This window comes from Macaca thibetana, chromosome 6, assembly GCF_024542745.1.
Source record: "Macaca thibetana thibetana isolate TM-01 chromosome 6, ASM2454274v1, whole genome shotgun sequence".
NCBI lineage: Eukaryota > Metazoa > Chordata > Mammalia > Primates > Cercopithecidae > Macaca > Macaca thibetana.
In genome coordinates this window covers 85,738,554-85,764,206 of record NC_065583.1, presented here as the reverse complement: position 1 = coordinate 85,764,206, position 25,653 = coordinate 85,738,554, and the positions used below count along the sequence as shown (strand labels likewise).

At 39.5% G+C, this 25,653-nt stretch overlaps 1 protein-coding gene and 1 pseudogene across 2 annotated transcripts in view; both read left to right on the top strand.

Annotated features, from left to right (window-relative positions):
- The window catches only part of RHOBTB3 (Rho related BTB domain containing 3), a 64,197-nt gene that overhangs the window by 28,190 nt on the left and 10,354 nt on the right, over positions 1-25,653 (top strand). Inside the window, exons 7-10 of the mRNA XM_050795412.1 lie at positions 4,062-4,174; positions 8,576-8,696; positions 21,075-21,248; positions 24,554-24,720. Of these exons, the coding sequence (XP_050651369.1) occupies positions 4,062-4,174; positions 8,576-8,696; positions 21,075-21,248; positions 24,554-24,720 (575 nt within the window). The remainder of the gene's footprint in view (positions 1-4,061; positions 4,175-8,575; positions 8,697-21,074; positions 21,249-24,553; positions 24,721-25,653) is intronic.
- Positions 8,703-17,555, top strand: LOC126957477 (60 kDa heat shock protein, mitochondrial-like; annotated as a pseudogene). The gene is made up of 2 exons (XR_007726783.1): positions 8,703-10,010; positions 10,067-17,555. The product of XR_007726783.1 is annotated as a 60 kDa heat shock protein, mitochondrial-like (transcript).

Below are 25,653 nucleotides of genomic sequence, written 5' to 3'. Positions count from 1 at the left end.
TGCACAGAAAAGACAATTTTGAAAAATGCTGAAAATTAAGAGAAAAAAATTTACCCAGATTCCACTATCAACAGAAAATGTCTAAACATTTATTGTTTTGTTTGATCCTCTGGTCGTTTGTGTATAAATAAGTGACACTGGTTTTGAAAGCATATATTTTGTAATCAAGTCAAACAAAAATTTTAAACCTACAGTTTTCTCAAAGACTTCAATAAATGGGCCAGGCTTGTTTTGTTGTTTGTTTGTTTTTTAACAGTTTTAAACCTGTGAGTAGAATACAAGTGTTAAGGCACAGTTTTGCAGTGGTTTTCCCGCAGAAGTGCCGTGGTCTGCCCTTGGGTTATGCTAGAGAACCACTGAAGACAGGAGTTGTTTGTTTGTGTTCCCATCAGATGAGTTGGTAAAGCAGAGGTTGAACTCCATCGTGGGCTCAGGAATATTTGCCTTGAGCAAACATGGGCTAGAAAATTGTAATAAGCCTATCTTGTGTCCTTTTTGTTTTTTTAAAGAACCAAATTACAAAGAATATCTTAATTCTTTTTAAATAACATGCTTTTTTTAACCTTTAGGAATTTGAATTTTGGTGTGTATTGTGTCACCATGAACATTTGGGTCGTTATTTAGGAGGGACCTGTTTAACAACAGTCCAGTTAACATTTTACACCTATATATTCCTATTGAAATTTTTGATTCAATAGACACAGTCAAGGTATGTCTGTTTTGTATATGTTAGTTTTCTATTGAATAACAACAAAACACCGCGTAACATGTAAGTACTAAACTACTAATCCTAAGGAACAAGGAGTAATGTGATAAGTGAAGCCAGCCCTTTCCTGGTCTTCAGGGAGTAATTCTTACATGGCATACAATTGTAACATTCTTATAATACTTGATACAGTCTTATGCTTGCACATTCTTGAGTCACATGATCTCAGATGGTTAGGAAGTGAAGTAATTGTAAGAACCTCAAGAATTTAGCTTTGAGCTCTTCCTGCCACAGATGGCCCTTAGAGTTTCACATCACTTCTTGAAATGCCATCAGAGTAAACAAATATGTAGAAGCAAGCTTTCATCTTCCGTTTGCATAGCATTCTCCAGTTCTTAGAATTATTCCATGGCATGCCCTTTTCTGTATTGCGTAAAAACACAGTGTAGTATATGTGAGTATACCATGCGCCCTAAAAGTCTAAGTGAATTCAGTGCTTTAAGAAGTTAACTAAAGAAAATCCCAGTCAGTGATACAAGATATCATCCTGCCCTTGTCTGCAGTCAGTCAATCAGTAAAGTTATGCCAGATGAGTAAGTTCTGGAGACCTGCTGTATGACATTTTGCCTATTGTTAATGATACTGTAGTATATACTTAAAAGTTTGCTAAGAGGGTAAATCTGATGTTAAATGTTTTTACCACTGGAAAAATAAAAAGAAAGTCCCAGTCTTAGGACTATTGGCTTATTAGGACTTGAAAGTTTCAAAGATGACTTGATTAATGTTTCTAATTATGAAAACAGCCCAATCATCAGTGTGCTCTTGAGAATTAGTCTTACTTTCATTTTCAGTGATTGATTCTTCCTGTGTGTGTTCTCAGACAGTTCAGTGGCCTGTGGGGATTTACCTGCTACTAACTCCATCTACTTAGATTATTTGATGCTTGCTTGCTTGCTTTTAGATAGTCTTCTGAATGGTGATATTTTATAGGTATTTTTTAGTTAATATGCTTTTACTTAAATAACAATGTAACTTTTACATATGTAAGTATGTAAGAGAACACAGAGACAGTACTTGTGTTCTTCTTTAGACTGGATGAGTGTAGACAATAAAAAATACCTACATGTTCCCTTTTTTCTGCATACCACTAACACTGGGTTTCGGTAATGGCTGAAATTTCTTTCCTTTTTCCTCTTTTTTTTTTTTTTTTTTTTTTTGAGACAGGGTGTCACTCTGTTGCTCCCGCTGGAGTGCAGTGGCATGATCACGGCTCACTGAAATCTCTGCCTCCTGGGTTCAAGCAGTTCTCCTGCCTCAGCCTCCCAAGTAGCTGGGATTACAGGCACATACCACCATGCCCAGCTAATTTTTGTATTTTTAGTAGAGACGGGGCTTCCCCATGTTAGCCAGGCTGGTCTCAAACTCTGTGGCTGAAATTTCTAAAGGGAAAACAGTGGCCATCAGCAGCATACAATGCACATTAGGGTCACCGGGGAGGATTTTAAAACACTGATGCCAGGGGCGTCAGGCTCAGAAATTCTAATTTACTTGATCTGGAGATGAGACCTCCTCTGATGGTATTTTATAAAAGATCCCAGGTATTTATAATACACAGGTGTGGTTGATAGTCACTGGCATAGAGTAATGTTCTTGATCTGGGATCCATTGGCTTCTAAGGGGTTTTTATGCTCTGACATTGTTATACTGACTTTAATGTTTGTATGCACATTAAATTTTCTGGTGATACAATCCAAAGAATTTATGAGATGGGAAAAGAGGATGTGGCCACAGAGTTAAAAAGCATTCATGCAGAAAGAGAGAAACAGAAATCATAGAGCTCTTCTACACTACACAGCTTTGGGAATTTGAGGAGGAAGAGGAGCAATCAGTGAAGGCATAAAAAGCACTAGCAAAGGCAGAAAGAAGCAGTGGTGTGCTGGAGCTGGCACCAGCTTGTGAGAGCCCAGTTGTGTTTATCATCCCCATTTCCTTGTTCTGTGATGTCATGTTGGTAGCATCACAGAAATGGCAAATGCTACATATCATTTGACTCCCTCCCCCAGGACACACTGTAAATACTTACATTAGGAAGGCCAGGTAGGGAGAAGTTGAAAGGATGCACAATAGTGCTCAGTGCTGCCAGGCTCAGCTGTAAAGAGCCTGAGAGCTTCTGGACTTGCAGTCTGCCCCTTCTGATTGGATTTGGTTCCAGACTGGCTGCAATTGCCTGATCTCATTGGTTTAATAAGTGTTTATGTGCCTGCTTCATACCCCAATATCCATGAATGCATCTGGTGAGTGCTGAATACAGGAAGGAAAACATTAGAAGAAATAACTGAGAGCAGATTGAAAAGGATCTTGAATTACCCAGAGAGGTGAAGTGATTTGTCACACTAGTAGTCAATAGCTGAGGTAGAACTGGATCCTAACTATGCTGCCCACACTAGGCTTCCTGAATTCTATTTTATGAAATAGGACCTTCTATAAATCATAGGATGGATGTGGGTAATCTCTTGGAATATCATGATCAGATTCGTGCTTTCAAAAACTCACCAACTTTGAGTAATAGGATGGGTTTGATGGGGAAAAGACTGTTAGGGAGCAGGGAGGTTGGATGGGAGGTTGCTGCAGGCCAAGTGAGAGAAGTCCTTGGGGAAAAGGTCAGCTTTTGCTGACCATAGAATAAGAATTTTGTAAGACATAGAGGAAAAGGGGCTGCCAGAGTGGGAGAAGTGAAATGAGCTTGGGGAGAGTTTTGAAGTGAACTGGGGAAAGGCAAGGGATGGTGGGGTGATTTTGCTCCAATGACATGAGCTACATGGATGATGTAGCTCCCTTCCTCGGGCTGGTTTTGTAGAGTTGACTCTCAGACATCCCAGTCTGCCCCTGACAAAACATGAGACCTTCTGAATGCATTCTATGGCTGCTGCATGTTCCTCTACCTGATGATAGTCACTGCTGCCCATGACTAGTAAGATTTAATTCACTCTTGGAAAAGACCACATCTACCTTCTTACTCAGGACAAGTAAATAATTTGGATGCTGGACCACTTGTCATGGTAATTCATATTCAGACCATTGCTGTTATCACTAGCTGGCCACCTATTGCAGAGAGGTAGCAGCAGTCCGGGGAGGAAGAATTCAGATTTTGAGAAATAATTTAGGGGAAGTTAAACTGTTTTTTTGAAATGTAAGTACTGTTTAAATGTTTTAGTATAGTTATAAGGATATATACATAGTAAAGAAAAATTAAAAGAAAGCACTAAAAAAAGGGAATGTTGTATTTAATAAGAGATTTACTTGAGTTACTTCCTCATTTAACAGAAAAATCCAGCATGTACTAATTTGTTTACAGGTGCTTTTCAGTGGGAAGAATTGGAAGAAGATATCAGGAAGAAGTTGAAAGATTCTGGGGATGTTTCAAATGTAATCGAGAAAGTTAAATGCATTTTAAAAACACCAGGAAAGGTAAATTAATTTGTTGTAAGTTAGTTAACTTTGACTCTCTGAATTATAACTCACATACTATGATGAATATAAAATTGAGTCCTTAGAAGAGTCAAATACTATATAAATGTAAATATTTCCCTTAAGTATATTTTGCCATTTAAATATTGAAAACATAAGCATGGGTTATTTGTATCTTAGATTGAGTGTGTATGTGTGTGACAGGGTCTCACTGTGTTGCCCCGGTGGGAGGGCGGTGAAATGATCTTGGCTCACTGCAGCCTCCACCTCCTGGGCTCAAGTGACATCTCCCACCTCAGACCCCCCAGGGGCTGGGACTACAGATATGCGTCACCACACCTAGCTAATTTTTATATTTTTGTAGAGATGTGGTTTTTCCATGTTGCCCAGGCTAGTCTCCAACTCCTGGGCTCAAGCGATCTGCCCACCATAGCCTCCCAAGGTGCTGGGAGTACAGGCATGAGCCACCACACTCGGCCCTATCTTAGACTTTATGTAAGAATTAAAATATGTGTGAGTCATGTCTTTAAAATGCTCGTTTGCGAATTCTGCCTTCTGAAACATTCCCCTGGAGCTCTGGGAATACACCATCTATATCAAGAATAAAAGGCTGTTTAATTTGTCCAGCTATGGTTAAGGTTATTAGAGAGGCTGCCTTCTCACTCCTCACAGTTTAAGTTTCAAATAGTTTCTGAGAGGAAGGCAGTTCTGTATGTCCCTTTTTCAAGTGTTCTGAGAAATCTATTCAATGAGGTAGACAGTTAAGGATTATCTCATCAATTATAGGTTCAAAATTATAAATTAGATTCAAGTTTACAAAAACAGACTTTGTATATTGCCATAGACTGGTGCACATTAAAACTCTAGTGACTTGATATTGTATAGTCTGTAAGGGCTTTAAAAAACATTTCAAAACTTTAGCACATTACACAGTTTAGCCAGTGTATTCTTTTTTCTGATTTTGTGATAAACAAATTGACTGCAGTATATAAATAAGGTAAGTTATATGCAGTGCTTAGCGGAATAAAGATATATATTCACTATAAGAAAAATGATTATTCTTTTAATTTTTTAATACAGATGACTTTTCTGTTTTCTAAAACCTGTTAACATTTTAAAGTTAATGTTTTACAAATATAAAACTGTACTAGCTTAGAGTGAAGATTCTTGATTGTTCTTTAGTTGAGAAATAGTCTTTTTTACAAACAAAGTAACGTGGAATTAAGGAGTAAGTTTTTTTTGTTGTTTTTTTTTTTAGTAACACATTGAAGCAGGTATACAGAAGCTGTCCAGTTTTACAAGTATATGGCAGGATGGTAGCTCTTGCAGTCTAATTGAACTAAATAATCCTTTGTAAAAATGTGCACATATGCCTATATTCTCATTTTCAAAACAGTTCATCTAGTTGTCTTGATTAACTTGTTTATGCACCAGTAAAAATGTACATCACATACGTTTGTGTTCTCTCAAACTTCTGCCCTCCCATTTTTTTCAAATTCAAAACAGAATTGAGGAGGGAATCTGTTTATAGATTCTCTTCCTCTCTCTCCAGTTCTCTCTCTTATACATTCATGTGTAATATACATCTATAAAATATTCACAGTATGCAAATTCATAACCTTTATATGGCTGACAAGTACAGAAATGTTGACTTTTCTTCTAACCCTGAACCTTTTCTTGAGTCTGATTCGGAACACATTCCTTTGAATACAGAGAATAAAATGAATTCTTGTTGGGGAAAGGGAAGGCTGGGTGATACGATTCCATGGTATTGCACTGAATTCCCTCTGCATAGGGGGAAAGAAGAGTTCTTTCACCCCTTCTTTCTGTGCTTTCCCAGGGTAAGGGGCTGTCTCATTTACTCAGTACCACACGGGGATGTAACCCCGAATTGGGACTCGGGGAAATGGTAGATTACAATTGTGAATTTGCCACAAATCATCTCTGTGGCTTTGAGTGCATCAGGGCTTCCTATAAAATGAGGAATAAATTGGATGGTTTTTGAAGACTCTGTGAGCTGTCCACTTTGGTGACACTTTTTGTTTGTTTGTTGTTTTTTTGAGACGGAGCCTCACTCAGTCACCCGGGCTGGAGTGTCATGGCGCGATCTTGGCTCACTGCAAGCTCTGCCTCCCAGGTTCACGCCATTCTCCTACCTCCGCCTCTTGAGTAGCTGGGAATACAGGCGCCTGCCACCACCACGCCTGGCTAATTTTTTTGTATTTTTAGTAGAGACGGGGTTTCACTGTGTTAGCCAGGATGGTCTCGATCTCCTGACCTCATGATCCGCCCGCCTCGGCTTCCCAAAGTGCTGAGATTACAGGCAAGAGCCACCGCACCCAGCCAGTGATGCTTTTTGACTGTTACTCTCCTTTACGCGTGGCAGGCACTTGACTCCCATCCCCGAATTCCTTGATGGTATGTTGTGTATAGGATCTTAGAGTGACTGTATAGGACCAGGATTTGTATGATCCTGTTTTGCCTATGGATGCCATTCTGGAATGTTTTCTGCTGTCTTAGGAGGAAGAATATTATCATTTCCCCGCCCCCCACCACCAAATATTTTTAACTTCCCACCATAGTAGATTAATTTAGAGTGAGAAGTAGATGTCATTTATTCTTATTACTGCTAATGTTGTGTGTTTATTTCTTAGGGATAAAGCTTTCAGAGTTCCCTAGCTAGCCGAGCAGAGGATTAGCATTCTGACCAGGGCTGGGGCTCTGAGATTCAGCAGGGGGAATGGGTGGCGACATCAGAATTTAAAATGAATAAAATATGATATTTCAATACAAATCCCAACTAAATCATTCCAAATTAGGGAACAACATAGACTTTAAGCAAGATTGCGGTCCTAATGAATCCTAGTATTTAAAATGACTTACTATTTCATCATCATTTGGGTAACATTACCTGAAAATATTCAGGCTTGTTTTGTTTACCCACTGTAAATAGAGTAAAATTAAAAGAAAAAGAGAGAGAGAGAAAGGAAGAAAGGAAAAGAAAAGAAATGGGTGGAGGGTATGGAAAGGGAGGCTGGCCCTTGACTACCAGGAGGGTTGACACAAAGGGAATGCCTGAAGACCACAGAAAGGATAAAGCACTGAAGCCTGAGTTAGACAGAGGGGCTGCTCCCAGAGCCACCAGCTCCAGCCAGGCGCGTCAGGACAGACGAGTTACCAAGGAAGAGGGTCTCAGGAATGCCAGATCAGAAACCCAGGAAGGTCTTTGTAGGTTCTAGTGGGCTCTGCTGTGAGTAGGAAGGACAATTAGGATTATATGATTGGACATGAAGATGGAGGTGAACCACCTGGGCCTGGTGGCTCACACCTGTAATCCTAGCATTTTGGGAGACCGAGGCAGGCACATTGCCTGAGGTTAGGAGTTTGAGACCAGCCTGGGAAACATGGAAAAACCCTGTCTCTACAAAAAATTAGCTGGGCATGGTGATGCACACTTGTAGTCCCAGCTTCTCGGGAGGCTGAGGCATGAGAAGCACTTGAGCCTGGGAGGTGGAGGTTACAATGAGCCAAGATCGCGCCATTGCACTCTAGCCTGGGCCACAGAGCAAGACTCCATCTCAAAAAAGATGGAGATGAACCAACTCATCGGTTATTTTTTAAATGTTCACTGCTTTAAGAGAAAGTGTTAAGCTAGTAAGCAGAAGGATATGGTGTGATAAGGGAAAGATGTATTTTTCTTTTTTTTTTTTTTTTTTTCCCCGGAAACAGAGTCTCACTCTTTCGCCCAGGCTGGAGTGCAGTGGCGTAATCTCAGCTCACTACAGCCTCCACCTCCCGGGTTCAAGTGATTCTACTGCCTCAGCCTCCCGAGTAGCTGTTATTACAGGCACGCACCACCATGTACAGCTAATTTTTGTATTTTCAGTAGAAATGGGGTTTCGCTACGTTGGCCAGGCTCGTCTCAAACTCCAGACCTCAGGTGTCCACCTTGGCCTCCAAAGTGCTGAGCCACTGCGCCTGGCCAAAAAATGTATTTTTCTTAATTACAAATCAAGTACTATCTTAATGAACAAATTAGGTTGTACTTGTAAACATATTTTAGTAGTAGGCATTTGTGTGGGTTGGACTACTGTTGTCTGTTTCCCGACAAAGACTCATGGAGGTTTTAGGACCTTGCAGCTTCTCAGCCATGGAGCTGAGTTTTCTCTTAGGCAGTTCGTTTACTGCTGTGAATGCTGAAGAGAGCAGTGTTGTTCACTGACAGGCAGCCCATACCATTCTTGAAGGTAAGTTCCTTTGAAACCTATGATCAGAGATGCCATAGAGTATGGAATCATATTTCTTTTGAGATTTAGCATAATTTTCCAAATTCTTAGCCTAGCCTGTATGTTATCAAAGCATATTAAACACCTTCCCCCTGTATTTTGTTTTCCCTGGTAGATTAATTGCCTAAGGAATTGCAAAACCTATCAAGCCAGAAAACCTCTGTGGTTTTATAACACTTCACTCAAGTTTTTCCTTAATAAGCCGATGCTTGCCGATGTTGTCTTCGAAATTCAAGGTATGGATGAACTTTTACAAAGTTTATGATTCATTTTTATTTCTTGTTTCTTTCCTTGCTGTCTACTTCAGATTGGAATGTTTGTTGTGAAGGAGTGATTATTCCCTATTATTCCCTGTTGAGGGATGTAGATTAATGCTACCTTAAAGTCAACAAAATCTTCCGGGTAAATAGGAAGTATTTTATTAAAATGAGAAGAGAAATTTATATTTCCCTTATTTTTTTTTTCCTTTGCCATATGCTTCATCAACTTTTAAGGCCTAGCAAGGGATGGGATGATCTGTAATATTTTATTATATATTTTTGTGTGTATTTCTTTAAGATCCTAGTGTTTGCTGCATCTGGAGCTAACCCCTTTAAAATTATATTATATCTAGCTTATTTTATCCAGCTCTCTTACTTTTTATTTGAGAAAAAGGAATTGACCATTATTTTTTTCAGCTGTCTTGTTTCTTTTGAGAAAAAGGATTGAGGGTTATGCCTGGCCCACCTCAGGCACCCATAGATATTGCTACATTTATTCCTCACAGCACTTTGAGAATTTTACCACCAGAGCAACTGAGAGCTGCTGCTTATCTCTCTAAGAAAGTAAGACTACCTAATTTTAATGAAGATGGGCTGTTTGAGTGCCCATTATTGATTACTCGCTTGGATAATTTTGTCACTTTAGTAGATTAAGATCTAAAGAATGTGGTGGGAGCTGCCAGCACACAAGGTGCCAACGGGCAGGGGAGAGGCAGAGGGAGGGGACGTGGGCTTATCGCCATGTGCGTCTTGCCTTCTGTCCCTCACTGGCCGCTGACCTGTCTGACTGCACCAGCTCTGCTGCTGCCCCACAGAAATACTTGGATTACCCAGGCTTTCCGCATATGAGACCGGTGTCAGAATACTGGGCTCCTCATCTCATTTGGGCTTATGCCAAAGATGTAAAATTTGGTGCAGGTGCCTGAGCCTTAATGCTTCAAAGTGTCAACCTTTTAGTCAAAGCCATAGCTGCTACAGTGGGGCCGAAGGGAAGAACTGTGATTATTGAATGAAGCTAGGGAAGTCCCAGAGTAACAAAAGATGGTGTGACTGTTGCAAAGTCAATTGGCTTAAAGGATAAATATAAAAATATTGGAGCTAAGCTTGTTGCCAGTAACACTAAGATGTTGCCAATAGCACAAATGAAGAGGCTGGAGGTGGCACCACCACTGCTACTGTACTCGCACACCCTGTGGTCAAGAAAGGTTTTGAGAAGATTAGCAGAGGTGCTAATCCAGTGAAAATCCAAAAAGGTATGATGTTAGCTATTGATGCTCTAATTGCTGAACTTAAGAAGCAGCCTAACTCCAGCCTGGGCGACAGAGCGAGACTCCATCTCAAAAAAATAAAAAGCAGTCTAAACCTGTGACAACCCTTGAAGAAATTATTCAGGTTGCTACAATTTCTGCAAATAGAGACAAAAAAAGTCAGCAACATTATTTCTGAAGCAATGAAAGGGGTTGGAAGAAAGGCTGTCATTACAGTAAAGGATGGAAAAACACTGAATGGTGCATTAGAATCACCATATCTAATTTTTGCATACCTATTAATACATCGAAATTTTTGCATACTTTATTAATACATTGAATAATTAGGCTAAATTTTCACATAACTTATTAATACATCGAAAGGTCAGAAACGTGAATTCAAGGATGCCTATGTTCCGTTGAGTGAAACAGAAATGTCTAGTACCCAGTCTGTTGTACCTACTCTTGAAATTGCCAGTGCTCACTATAAGCCTTTGGTTGTCATTGCTGAAGATGTTGATGGAGAAGCTCTATAAACTTTCCTTTTGAATAGGCTGAAAGTTGATCTTCAGGTTATAGCAGTGAAAGCTCCAGGTTTATTGACAATAGAAAGAACCAGCTTAAAGATACGGCTCTTGCTGCTGGTGGTGCAGTGTTTGCAGAAGAGGGGTTGGCCTCATAACACAGGAAAAGTTGGAGAGGTCATTGTGACCAAAGGTGATGCTGTGCTCTTTAAAGGAAATGGTGACAAGTCTTGAATTGAAAATTATATTCAAGAAATCATTGAGCAGTTAGATATCACAGCTAGTGAATATGAAAAGGGAAAACTGAATGAATGGCAAAACTTTAAAATGGAGTAGCTGTGCTGAAGGTTGGTGTGGCAAGTGATGTCAAAATGAATGAAAAGAAAGAGTTACAGATGCCCTTAATGCTATAAGAGCTGCTATTGAAGAAAACATCATTCTGGGATGGGGTTGTGCCTTGCTTCGGTGCATTCCAGCCTTGGACTCATTAACTCCAACTAATAAAAATAAAAAATTGGTATAGAAATTATTAAAAGAATACTCAACATTCTGGCAGTGACCACTGCTAAGAATGCAGGTGTTGAAGGATCTTTGGTAGCTGAGGCAATTGTGCAGCGTTCCTCAGAAGCTGGTTATGGAGCTATGGTTGGGGATTTTGTGAATATGGTGGAAAAGAAATCATTGACCCAATGAAGGATGCGAGAACTGCTTTATTAGATGCTGCTTGGGTGCCTTCTCCATTAATTACAGCAGAAGTTGTAGTCACAGAAATTCCTAAAGAAGAGAAGGACCCTGGAATGGGTGCTGTAGGTGGATGGGAGGTGGCATTTCTGATTCCTAGAATAGAGCTTGACCTTTATTCATGAACTTGTGATAGGAAGCTCAAGGCAGTATTTCTCACCAGTAACTGAAGAAAAGGCTGGGTGATGTTTTTAAAAAGTCACTGTAACCATCAGTTACTGGTTTATGTTTTAAATCACTGTAACCATCAGTTACTGATTTCAACTGACAATAAATAGCAGTTTACTGCTGTCATTGTCCATGCCTGCAAATAATTATTTTGTACTTTTGGATAAAAACACATTTTACATTCCTGATACTGGGTGAAAGAGCCGCGTACCAATGTACTGCTTTCAGCTTAAATCACTGAGACATTTTTACTACTATGCTGTTAAAATCAGGATTTTAGTGCTTGCTAACAACAGATGAGAAGTTAAAGAGCAGCTTTTCTGTGGAGAGTAAGAATAATTGTGTACAAAGTAGAGGAATACCCAATTATGTGACAACCTGTATGTAATACAAATTTGTTTAAAGTTAAAAAAGAATGAATTGTTAGATACCTTCAGTTATGCAAGAAAGACTGAATTCCACCATATTCACAAAATCCCCAACCATAGCTCCATAACCAACTTCTGAGGAACGCTGCACAATTGCCTCAGCTACCAAAGATCCTTCAACACCTGCATTCTTAGCAGTGGTCACTGCCAGAATGTTGAGTATTCTTTTAATAATTTCTATACCAATTTTTTATTTTTATTAGTTGGAGTTAATGAGTCTAAGGCTGGAATGCACTACTGTTTTCCAATGAAACTCTAAATAGAACTTTAGGTGGGCAATTACTAAAAGGAAGATATAATCTTATTTAATGGTAGAATTGTGTAGCAGCTAACAATAGTCATTTACTTTTAAAAATATTTCCTCAGAAAGATGCACATTGCTTTTAACTTTGGTCATCTGCCACGACAGGGAAATGGAAACTTTCCAATGTACCTTCCGACAAGCCACAGCCAGCCCCGTGTGCAGTGTGAGCCTGGGACCCTGAAAGTAGGGCAGCGAGAGTGACCTTGAGATACAGAAAAACAACTGGGAAGAAAGCTAACAAGAGGACACAGACTTTATATCATGCTTTCGTCATTTTAGACCTAAAACTGGCTCTAAGCCCCTCATGTGATCACACCTTCATTTATTTGTTGCCTAAATAAAGATCCAAACTGTCTATCTAGAGACAGCTTTCATAAATTACTCATTATAGGTAGGGCACTCCTAGTCAGGGATAAAGCTCCTGGTGGTTACAGAATTCTGTCACTAGCTTCTAGAAGAATAAACTCTCTGTTGATGAAGACATTTACTAAAAGTATTTGGTATGCTCTATCCATACCAGAGAAACACAGGAATAGATAATTTTGTACAAATCATCTAAGAAGCTTCTCATTTCAACAGAAAAGACTACATCCATTGTTAAGAAGAGATATGATTAGTAAATTAAAAAGTATTTCCATCTTTCTAAAATTAGCTTTTTAAAAAAGTCTAGTTTATGGAGATTGAATCAGTTTCTGCATTCTGAAAGAAGGAGAATGATGCTGCTGGAGATGGCTGAATATTGTCTTCCAGATGACTTCCTGGGGGGCACTGGGGTCACCCATGATTTAGGGTTGACTGGGAGCAGACTCCGCAAGATGGAGATAAGGTGGGGGCAAACCATTCCGGTGACCATTATAACAACCTAGGGCACTGCTTTTCATAACCGGAAAAAGAATTAGTAATCTGAAGGTTATATGGTGAACATATGAGAGTAGTGTCTAGTGGTGTTTGATCCAGGGCTTGGTGAATTCTGGTAGATGTCTTCTGTCCTATAACATAGTGTTTGTATTAATCAGACCAAGCATCTCTGATCTTCCTGGATGTTCTAGCTACTGGTTCTATGGCCAGGGCTGACCAGTCTCTTAGCATTTGCACAATATTTGATACAAATTAAGTACAGCATACTCGATTAGGTATTTACTTCCTAAGGCCTGAGTATGTGTTAGTCCTTTGCTATATGTATTTTTTTTAACGTACGTCCTCTTGATTGGAGTTTCGGATGTTCCCAAACCCCTCAGTCATCCCCTAAGACTCTGGAATTTTGGGTTATTCTCTAAATGACTAATCTCTGTCTTTGTGTGTGTGCTTTAGAAGTTTAACTATGAGAAGGAAGCCATAATTCCTGGTCACAGGAGGAAACTTAAAATTTCCACTAATAAAGGATCTATGTTATTATGTTGCTGTGTCTCCTACAGTCCCTAGAACTGTGACTCGCCTTTAATAAATGGCTATTGATAGTAAGATTAATGGTCCTGAACTTGGGAATCCACCACCGAAGCATAAATGCGCTTGAAGAAGACTTTGCATTGTAATAAACTTGTACAAGGAAAGAGGGTCCATCTCTGCCAGGGATGTTCATTTTGCAGCACAGTTTGAGAGCAATCTTTTTCAAGTAAATTGAATATGAATGCCTGTCCCCATCATACATTAATGAATTAGGGATTGTCTCCCATCCCCACCTTTTCTCTTTTGCTGTGTTATAAAATAGTTACCAAATGTGCTTGTAATTTGCATAGAAGGCATTGGCATCAAACATGATGTCAGCGTAACTCAATGAAAAGATTTTCGAAAGGAATATGGAACACGTGAAAATATATGTCATATTAAAAACGAGAGATAAGCAGTGATGTGGTGAACCCTTGCTCCTCCTAATCTTGTGCTTTTCTTCCATGATTCTACCTACTGCAGGCACCTGCTCCCCTTTCACCGTTTATGCAGGGGCTGGGGTCAGGAGGGCTGGCTGGATGATGATGTGCAGCGATTGCTGTGGTGCTCTTTATTGCTTCCCTAACTCTGAAACCAAGTCTTCTTAGGAGTTGGAAGCAGGGGACAGCAGGAATGGTGGAGGCAGGATCTGGCAGCAGCTTCTCTAAAGTCACCTGTAGGCGAGGCACACCAGCTCCTGAGAACTGGGGTGCGGAGGGGAGCTGTAGACAGCAGCAGCAGTGTCGCTTCCTCAGGATGGGCCCCAATTCCAGCCTTGGCTTGGCGTCCTGACCAGTGTGTCTATGGGCAAGTCACCTGACATTTCTTGTCTTCAAGTCTCGTTTGTGAAGTGAAGAGGGTGACGAACTATACAGATTCTAAAAGGTTATTTTTAGTTGTGTAACTAATAACCATCCTTCTTTGATTCTCCTTGCACTACTTGCAGGGTAGCAGTGAGAAAACTAAGAAGAAATTTTGAGTTAGAAGTTGAGTGAATTCCTGCTCCTTTCATAGTTGCAATATGTGACCACCAGCCCATTGAATGGAATGGAGTGTGTTTGAATTCTCCTCCCTGTGGTCACTGTGGCAGCAGGCTCAGCTTACTAGGGCCATTTCTCTAATGTACCTTTGGAATTCTTCCAAAATGTATAGGGAGAAGTAGAAAAACCAGAGGCGTTCTGAGTGAGGAAAGAAGCAGATGACTCAGCAAATCACCAATCTCCTTCATTTCCTTGAACAGCAGATAGTTGAATTTCATGAAGAAACTTTAATTTTTTTCTGATTATGAAAGTCTTATATGATTGTTTTAACCAAGTGTGCAGAGAATGATCATACTTATAGACAATGTCTGTTTTGTTCATAAGTGAATTAAAAAGGTCGGGAAAGATATATTCCATATTGTGAACAGTGGTCATGTTTAGAAACTGAAATGGGCATGGTGATTAGAAAAATGTTATAAGTGCTTATTGTAGGACAGTCAGATAATATATAAAAGTGCAAAAAGTAAAAAATAAAAATCACCCATAATCCTATGCCTCAGTAACAATCCCAGTTTGATTCTGGCAAAATTCCCTCAAGTCAGTTTTCCTCTGCTTAGAAAAAAACGGCTGGGAAAATAGATACTACTGTCTACCCAATTGTGTGTCTTTTATTTTTGAACTTATGTCTTAAGCATTTTACGCTGGATTAAAATTGCTTGTTAACATGTTTAATATAGGTGTAAATTTTAACTATTTTAACTATAGGTGTAAATTTAGGTATCTCCTTTATTTTCACTATTAGAAATAAGAGCTGCATTGAAGATTTAATGTAAATATCTCACTCTGAAATTGGGATTATGTCGTTAGAATAGATTCCTTGTCAAAGAATAGGAACATCTGTAAGACATCATAAATGCTATGAAATTGTATATGTCCAGAATACTAATTTACATTCTAATGTAAATTCTGTACTAATTTACATTCCCATTGGCAGTGTATGAAAGCACTTGTTTTCATACAAACAAATCCTTGTCAGCATGAAGTATGCTTACATCTTAATTTTTCTTGCAAATTTGATACAACTGTGTGTTTTTAATATTCTACTCTAGAATCAAGAAGTTCAGACTGTGCAAATCAAAATCCAAATCTCCTCTGATCCATTGGATCTTTTAGTATTGAGACATTTGTATTACATATATATGATAGCATTGACTCTGGCAGCAACTCTACTAGAGATTATATATATAAATCTCAAGTCTTGAAACAGTGTTGTATTTTGGTATTGGTATTCACAACCCTACTTGCCACATGATGGTGGAGCAGAGATTTGCACCTTAACTCAAAGGCGAGCATGAGAGTGCTTAAAACACCTGGTTAGTGCACCTAGAAAAATTAGATTGATTTCAGAATGGCACAGTCATAACTGCTGCTTTATTTAAAGTCAAATTGCATTCTCTCATGTATCCTATTTTACATTCTTGTCATTATCTGAAAATTTATAAAGGTTGAGTACCCTTAATCTAAAACCCTAAAATCCAAAATATCCTAAAATCCAAGATTTTTTGAGTGCTGATGTGTGCTCAAAGAAAATGCTCATTGGAGCATTTTGGATTTTGGATTTTTGGATTAGAGATGCTAAACTATTAAGGAGATTAGAAATGCTAAACTATTAAGAATGTGTATATATATATATGTACTATTAAACATTCTTAATATATATATACACACACATATATATATATCTACATATATATATATATTTATCAAATTTTCCAAAATCTAAAATAAAATGGAAGCATTGAAACATCTCTGGCCCAAGCATTTCACATAAGGGATACTCAACTTATGCCAGGCATGAAGGTTTGCTTTTTAGATCATGTTAATGCCTCTCAGTGTGACAGCCTTTGGGCTCTATGGTTTTGAATTGTAGTTAAATTATTAACAGACAGCTAAATTTTAATGTCACTCTGAAAAATGAATGTCTAATTTTGGGGGCTATAAATAGGAATAGCAATTGGAAGTGTGAAAGTACTTCTAACTTTATCAGTGATGTGTAATTCAAATGTTTTACACCAAACCAAAAAAAAAATTGGAAAGGAAAATATTTTTATGTTTTAAATTTATTTATGTCGAACTTAAGACAGACCCTGAAAGTAAGGATTGGGTAACCAGTCTCAAATCTTAATTATAAACTTTAAGTTACAGTGCAGTCTTCAGATAAATTTACAATTTTTTTTTTGCTATACACTTTACTTAAAATATTTATGATGCAAAATACACACTTCAAAAGATTCATAGTTGTGAAATAATTCACACTGGAATGTAACTTTGATATCAATACAAATTTATGTGAAGTAATTGGAATAATAATTTAAAAATTAGATGAGTATCCATTTAAATGTAATGTTTTGGCTGGGCATGGTGACTCATGGCTGTAATCCCAGCACTTTTGGAGGCCAAGGTGGGCAGATCACCTGAGGTCGGGAGTTCAAGACCAGCCTGGCCAACGTGGTGAAACCCCATCTCTACTAAAAATACAAAAATCAGCCGGGCAAGGCAGCACATGCCTATAATCCCAGCTACCCGGAAGGCTGAGACACAAGAATCGCTTGAACCCGGGAAGCAGAGGAAGCTGTGAGCTAAGGTCACACCACTGTACTCTAGCCAGAAGACAGTGAGACTCTGTCTCAAAAAGTAAAATTTTTTAAAAATGTAATTTATTTTATAATTATATTTTGTAATTATTTCACACAATAATAATCTGAAGTCACACGTATTAAGTTTTTGGCTTCTTTACTCCAGTTTTGAGCATGAATATTAATCTCATGAGAGGTTTAAGGAAAACTAAGTAAGAATGGAATCTATGGAACAATTTACACCAGAACTGATATACTGAGGGACCTTGAGGTGGTGGTAGTGCCACGGGTCAGAAAGACCTGGTTAAGATCTTTGCTTGGATGCATACTTACTATGTAGGTTTGACTATGTTACTTTACATTTCTGCCTTTTTTTTTTTTTGCCTGTAAAATAGGGATACTAATTTCTACCTTGTGGCGTGGTCATGGGGGTTGAGATAGTGCATACAAAGGACAAGCAGAGGCTTCACCTGCAGACTCCACTCCCCTTCACCTGCAATGGCAGCTAGTTTAGTACTGGTGGATCGCTGTACTTTTTCCTGCTGAACCCACGTTCCACAGCCAGTCTTTCTTTTAAAGTTTCCCAGGCCTTCACCAAAAACTGGCTGAAATTAGCCTACGATAGAAAATGGGATACCATCCCTCTAATAGGTGGTCATCAAATATATATATTTTCTTTACCACTCCCAACTTGTTGTTTTGGCGTGTGAAAAAAAAAAAAAAACAGTTACTATAGCAGTTCTAAAGTCAGTATTGGTAAATATTTAGAGAGGTACGGATGTCCTTTTGACATGAGTCTGTGTCACATGAAGAGTTTTTTAGAAAATTACATTCCTTCCCCATTTACTCAGCTAGTATATATTCTGAATCTCCCTTGAGCTAGATAGGTATCCTTTTTTAGCAATGAAACCAAAAACAGTTCTAAAAATTTCACTTTTGAAACCTGGAAAGTAGTATGAAGAAAGTGTGACAAATGTATTTTATTTTAGTAAACAGTGGAAACAAAGATTTTTTATAATCTCTGTAAAGTGACTAGAAAACTTGAGCTTTTCATTTTTATTTCACTCTTGTAGTTCTTTTCCTTAGAAAAAATTCTTAAAATTGTAACATCAAATGAATACTACAAAGAGAAGATAGTTTGGCCTTGACAGGTTAAAGGAACATGATTATCTTTTAACTAGAAAATGCTGTCTTCCATTTCCTTAAGTAATTTCTGTACCTGTATCCTATTGCCAGTTAGTACGTAAACCGCATTATGTTCCTTCAGCATATTTTTATATACAGTGTTGAAAGATCTAACCATACTAAGGTATTGTATTACAGTTTCACAACAGAACAATGTATAACATCAAAACAGTAGTTTAAAGGTGAAAAACTGAAGTTGATGTTTTCTTAACAGGAAGTGTAATCGTTTTCCAAACTAAATTCCAATATTGAAATAGGCTTAAAAATGCTTTAAGGTACAGTTGTCGGCCAGGTGCAGGGGCTCACGCAGGTAATGCCAGCACTTTGAGAGGCTGAAGTGGGCGCATCACTTGAAGCCAGGAGTTCAAGACCAGCCTGGCCACCACAGCAAAACCCTGTCTCTAGTGAAAATACAAAAAAATTTAGCCAGGCATAGTAACGCAGGCCTGTAATCTCAGCTACTCGGGAGGCTGAGGCATGAGAATCATTTGACCAGGGAGGTGGAGGTTGTGGTGAGAGATTGTGCTAGTGTACTCTAGCCTGGACAACAAAGCAAGACTCTGTCTCAAAAAAAAAACAAAGAAAAAAGAAAAGGTACAGTCGTTCCTTAATGTCCATGGGGGATTGGTTGCAAGGACCTCCTGCAGACACCCAGATCTGCTATGCTCAAGTTCATGATATTAAATGGCTTAGTATTATTTACATGTAACCTATGCATATCCTCTTGCATACCTAAAATCGTCTCTAGATTACTTATAATATCTAACACAATGTAAATGTTATATAAATAGTTGTTATACTGTATTGTTTAGGGAATAATGACAATTTTTTTAAAATTTTGGGTATGTTCAATACAGTTGCAGGGTTTTTTCCTGAATATTTTCCACTCTCGGTTGGTTCAGTCTGTGGATGTGGAACCCATGGATTCGGAGAGCTAACTGTACTGAGTGTTTTGTTGCTGGGTTTTGCAACTCTGTTATAACCCCATTATCAACAGAAAATTTCTGTTAAAATTTCAAGGTTACTTATCAAATTCTACCCCCATCAACTATCTACTTGGTATTTTTTGGTAGATCTTAAATCCCTGTGCTTACCCCCAAGTTATAGATCATCCAGTTTATTGAAGTCATGCTTCTAATTATTAAAAAAAATAGTGCCCTATTTATCTTTAACATTTTAAAACCTTACAACTACAAGTCAAATGGCATTACCTGTTTGTCTTCTTTATTAATTGCTGCACACAGATATAGCCAGCGTGCTATTTTAATTATGGAAACTGGTCCTTCCTGGTGGAGGGACACTGTCACAGTGAGGCAAGGAGGGGTGTGCCTGCCGGGAGGTGAGTGTTGACTGGGTGGGAGGGCTTCACAAGTTACTTCCCTGCTCCTCGGGTAGTTGTAGCTGTGCAAATCGCAGTGCCAAGCAGTAGACGCAAAGCTGGCAGTGCCAGGTGTTGCTCGTAGATCCTGAGTGATTATTGGCTTTGGAAAAAGCCACTGGGCTTAGATGTAACTCTTTTTCTTCTTTCCTGAGTCAGGAAATGGCTTGCTTGGATTTAAAAGGGATGAAGAACCCAATAATTGTAAATGCTTTAGAGAAGACCATATAACCCTGATAAGTACTAGATTTTAGAGATGTGTAGGTAAACTCTTGGGCAGGGCTGAGTCGTTTGGTTTGGTTGGAGAGTTACTTTCTGGAATGCGACAGCTTTGTCACCCACACTGGCTGTGGTGTCTTCCACGAAAGTAAAAACTGCTCCAAAGCAGAGGTAGCTTTGTCTTCCTCCTCTTTGTATCTTCAATTCCAAATGCAGTGATTGGCACATGCTGATGCTCAGTCATAATCTGTTGAAGTGATCCAGGCTGAACTGAAGACTGGCAGTGTGTATTCGTGGTTTCCTAAGGTGGTGTAAGTGGAGAGCCCTGGCCACCTGTGGCCCTATCCAGCGCTGCCTTTGTGTGGTGCAGCAGTAGCTAGAAAGCCTAGCAAGCTTTTCCTAAAGAGTCAGTTCAGTTCAGTGTGTTCAGTGAGCAGTATGGGCTGAGAGGCCCTCAAAATTCAATGTAGCGCTGGCTCTCCCAGCAGCAGGCATTGTTCATGTGAGACAGAATGGTTGCCTGGGGAAGTAGTGTGCTCGGGAGACTGTAGGGATTAAGGTCACCCTCTTCCAGATTTTCATTAAGTCTGAAATGCTGTCCTTGGCTCCACGAGAGATCCTCTTGCTGTTCCTACTGTGGTGTGTGGACTGCTTATGGTTTACTTCTTACAGTTTCCCGTTTCAGATAAGGGGAAGCGTGGCCAAGATGGTTCTGTGAGTCAGGCCCAGAAGGGTAGTGGGGTTGTTTTCTTGGGAAGCACATGGGCACGGGTGGTATTATTAATATTTCAAGCCAATTAGAAAGGATTGACGTTTCATTATAAAAATATGAAGCAAAATATTTCATTTCAGTGTTTCTATTTCTGGAAATACAAACCAAGTGACAAATAGTTGTCTGACTTGCAAATTGTTGGTTTCAAGGTCAACATCTGAACTTTCTTTATTGCTCCCTTTAAAATTAAGAAGTTTCTGGATTAATGGTACTTATCACTCCCAAATTTAGATTCTGCATATCAGCCTAGCTGTCCCTAATGTAGTAGTCTAATTAGAAGGAAAATTGCTGGAATAACCCTGCGGGTTTATCTCACTTATTTCTTGTTTCCCTTTTGAACCTTTCAGGTACGACAGTGCCAGCCCACAGGGCCATCCTGGTGGCCCGTTGTGAAGTGATGGCGGCCATGTTTAATGGTAATTACATGGAAGCAAAGAGTGTCCTGATTCCCGTTTATGGTGTTTCCAAAGAGACTTTCTTGTCATTTTTAGAATACCTGTACACAGACTCCTGCTGCCCAGGTTAGCAATACAAATGTTGGTAGTATCTTATAATTCTTTCTCTCCTTGCCACTCATTTTGTTAAATTGCATTCTGTGAAATCTATTTTCATTTAAGATTTATTAGTTGACATCATGGAATGTACTAAGCAGTTAGAGGTGGTGCTGGAACAACAACGAATTTTCATTCAGCTCAAGTGGAGGTTCAGTGATTGGGTGCCTTTTATGGATCTCCAATGCCGGCCCAAGTTCACATGTCCCAGCCAGCACCTACAGCATGGGGATCACTGTAGGCACCCGGAAATGAAGGTGTCTTGTGGTACCCATGGCTACTGTAATTCTAGAGATTGGGGCAGATTGTTACTTGAAGCACTGTCTCGTCCACAAGAAGAGGAGGGTTGTGCAACTGCTTTGATGGCTGTGACTTCTGATTGGGTCACTTTTAAGGACTTTCAATATTCTGAGACTTTTTTGGTCTTCTTTCTGGCCCAGAGGATGTGGGATTTGTAAAGGCCTCCTTCTGACTTCTGCTAAAGTCAGAAACTCCTCAAACTGACTTCTCTGAAAACTTTTCTTGAGATGTTTAGAATGCCCAGTGGACTATAGGATTCATTTCCAAATTCACTGACCAAGGACTGTCTTTGACCAGGAACCAAACATCTGTGGCAGCTCTAGGTTGGAACAGATCCAGCAGGGTTCTTCTAGCTGGAGGCGCTTGAAGAAATAGAAAAGAAATAGCAAAGGCCTGGAGCCTTGCTTGGGATGCTGGCAGGGAAGCCCTCTGTGAGTAGTCTTCAGCCTTTGGCCACCAGGGGGCTCCCATCACAAGCACAACTAGATTCGGCCCCGTGGAGCTCAGTTCTGGAGCCTGAGACCTTGATTAGAAAATCTGGTCAAGCACCCTAATAAAAATAAGAAGCACACACACATTTAGGCCAGACCTTTCTTCAGATTCACTGCTTTAATTTTTAGAATGGAAAGGTTTCTTACATTAGGTATTGAAATAAGTTTTAAACAAGTCATGAGCCCTCTAGTGAAAGATTTTAGTTCAAAAAGAAGCAAATTTATTTGTTTTGATTAAATTAATTCTGGTCTTGCAGCTTGCTGTAGAGTATTTTGGAGCCAGTTGCAGTTGTTTCTGTCAGTGTTAAAGACTGACTTATCGCCAGGTGCGGTGGCTCATGCCTGTAATCCCAGCACTTTGGAAGGCCGAGACGAGCGGATCACCTGAAGTCAGGAGTTCAAGAACAGCCTGACTAACATGGTGAAACCCCGTCTCTACTAAAAATACAAAAATTAGCTGGGTGTCGCGACATGCGCCTGTAATCCCAGCTACGCGGGAGGCAGAGGCAGGAGAATCGCCTGAACCTGCGAGGCGGTGGTTGCAGTGAGCCAAGATGGTGCCACCACACTCCAGCCTGGGTGACACAGTGAGACTCCGTCTCAAAAAAAGACTGACTTATTGTTTTTGCCTAATAAAAGTGAAAGCATTGGTTCTTTTTGGAAATAAAACTTATTGTTTATTATTTCATTGTTGGCAAATTTGTATATTAAATTTTAAAATTGACCAGATTTGAAATAATAGGAATATCTGATTTTCAGTCATCCTCTCACTCAAGTAATTGAAACTGCTAATATTAAGTTTTACCTTTTGCTAATTAGAAAAAAATACAGAGGAAAGCAGTAATAATGATAGGATTTGTTTTAAATTGGCAAAAATGTGTTAGGGAAAAATGAGTCACAATGAATAATCGAAAAGTTAAGCCAGATACTGGAATCTATGCATTGGGAAGATCACAGAAGACAGGTAATGTTACTATGTTAAATATTCACCATACACAGTGTTCCTGGTTCCATAGCTACAAAAGAATGTAAGAAATGTAAGAATGTAAGGTGGGATAAGAACGAGAATTACATGAAAAACCAGATTTCTAGGGAAGTATTGAATTGGGTGGTTGCCAGGGGCTGGGGAAAGGGGAAAACAGGGAGTTAGTGTTTAATGGGTACAGAGTTTCAGTTTGGGAAGAAGAAACATGTTCTGGAGATAGTGGTGGTGATGACTGCACAGCAGTGTGAATATGCTTCATGCCAATGAATCATATACTTAAAAATGGTTAAAATGGGCCGGGTGTGGTGGCTCATGCCTGCAATCCTAGCACTTTGGGAGGCCGAGGCAGGTGGATCACAAGGTCAGGAGATCGAGACCATCCTGGCTAACACGGTGAAACCCTGTCTTTACTAAGAATACAAAAAAATTAGCTGGGCATGGTGGCGGGCGCCTGTAGTCCCAGCTACCCGGGAGGCTGAGGCAGGAGAGTGGTGTGAACCTGGGAGGCGGAGCTTGCAGTGAGCCAAGATCGCGCCACTGCACTCCAGCCTGGGCAACAGAGCAAGACTCCGTCTCAAAAAAAAAAAAAAAAGGCTAAAATGGTAAATTTCATGTTATGTTTATTGTATCACAATAAAAGCAAAACAACAAACCAACCAACCACCCTGAAGACTAAAGTCAAGAAAAAAAAATGGCAAAGATCTAGTCCTGGAATTAATTTTTAAAGGCAATTATAGAGTCACCTTTTCTGAAGAATTAAAAAACAAAAAAGAAGAAGAATAGGTTCCCTTCTGAGTATGATGGCTTAAAAATGGATTCTTTTTATTATTTTATTTTATTTTTATTTTTATTTTTATTTTCTTGAGATGGAGTATCGCTCTGTCACCCAGGCTGCAGTGCAGTGGCACAATGTCTGCTCACTGCGACCTTCGCCTCCCAGGTTCTAGTGATTCTCCTGCCTCAGCCTCCCTAGTAGCTGGGACTACAGGAACCCGCCACCACACCTGGCTAATTTTTTTGTATTTTTAGTAGAGACAGGGTTTCACCATGTTGGCCAGAATGGTCTTGATCTCGACCTCATGATCTGCCCACCTCGGCCTCCCAAAGTGCTGGGATTACAGGCGTGAACCACTGAGCCTGGCCTTCTTTTTAAAATGGAATAATAGGCTGGGTGTGATGGCTCAAATATGTAATCCCAGCACTTTGGGAGGCCAAGGTGGGAGGATCATTTGAGCTCAGGAGTTCAAGACCAACCTGGGCAACATAGTGAGACCTGTCTCTACAAAAAAAAAAAAGAAAAAAAGATAAAATGGAGTAAATGTGCAGAATGCTGGCTCCCTTGAGGCTTTTTCTAAGTATTCTATTCTATGGCGGATGATACGGCCAGCATGTTTTTTTAATTGTTGTTTTTTTGTGTGTGTGTGTGTGTGTGTGTGTGTTTAGGTCATTAAAGAAACGGTTTTATCATCCACTTTCTCTCATGTCCCTTTTCTCATCAGCTGGCATATTCCAGGCCATGTGTCTCCTGATCTGTGCCGAGATGTACCAAGTGTCCAGACTGCAGCACATCTGTGAGCTGTTCATCATTACCCAGCTGCAGAGCATGCCAAGCAGGGAACTGGCATCCATGAACCTTGATATAGTTGACCTGCTCAAAAAGGCCAAGGTAATTGACTCTGTATCTGACAGCCTAATTTTTTATAAAATAGTTTTAAATTATACTATTTTAAAATTTCTCCTTTTTAATCATACATTAATACTAGTCTTAGTTTGGAAGTTTGGCGAATGAGGCTAAAGTGCCTTCACAACAGTTTATCTGGCTAGATAATTTTGAAGCATTAGGGTTTGTGCGCAGTCCCTTTATAAGGAGGCAAAATGTCCAGACATGGAATTTTTTTAACTAAATAGTGGCCCGTAGCAAAGTCATTTGAATGTGGTGCTATACTGTGTCACATAGGCATTGTAGGAAATAGAATTTACATTTAATTTCCCCAAACAATCACATCTTCAGGTTCCTAAAAGGAAAATGACAGAATTGGCCCATATATACTGATAGCGATGGTTAAGTTAAACTCATTTACTTCTTCATTTTTTCATCATATAATGAACATGTTTTGAAGTTTCAGTTGTATGTAGGAGATACTGGTGTGCCTCATTTATCCTTGCAGAATGCCTTTTGTTTTCATGTCTCACTGTATTAGCAATCACTGCTGTATATATACATGCTGCTTCTGGGCCTCTTGTAAGCTCAGAGTCTTTTGTTTTCAATAATTGTGTCATTACTGATTTTAGAGAACGGGGGTCGGGGGGTTACATAATTAAGTTAATTTTAAGTAACTGCAGTTACAGAGACCCTAAATTATGAATTGGAGCCAGGTCTGTAAATAAACTAGGGCTACTGTGTTGAAATCTACTTCCCAAAGCCCCAGATGTGCTCACAGTCAAAAACCTGCCAAATCCTCATTCGCACTTTCTTTCATTCCTGGAAGCAGAAAGCTTATTCAGATGGGCCATCCTACCGTTGGCCATTCTGCCATTCCATCCACTGCCCCAGACAGTTTCAGGACTTGTGGTGGTTATGGCATACTCTTGTGTACTC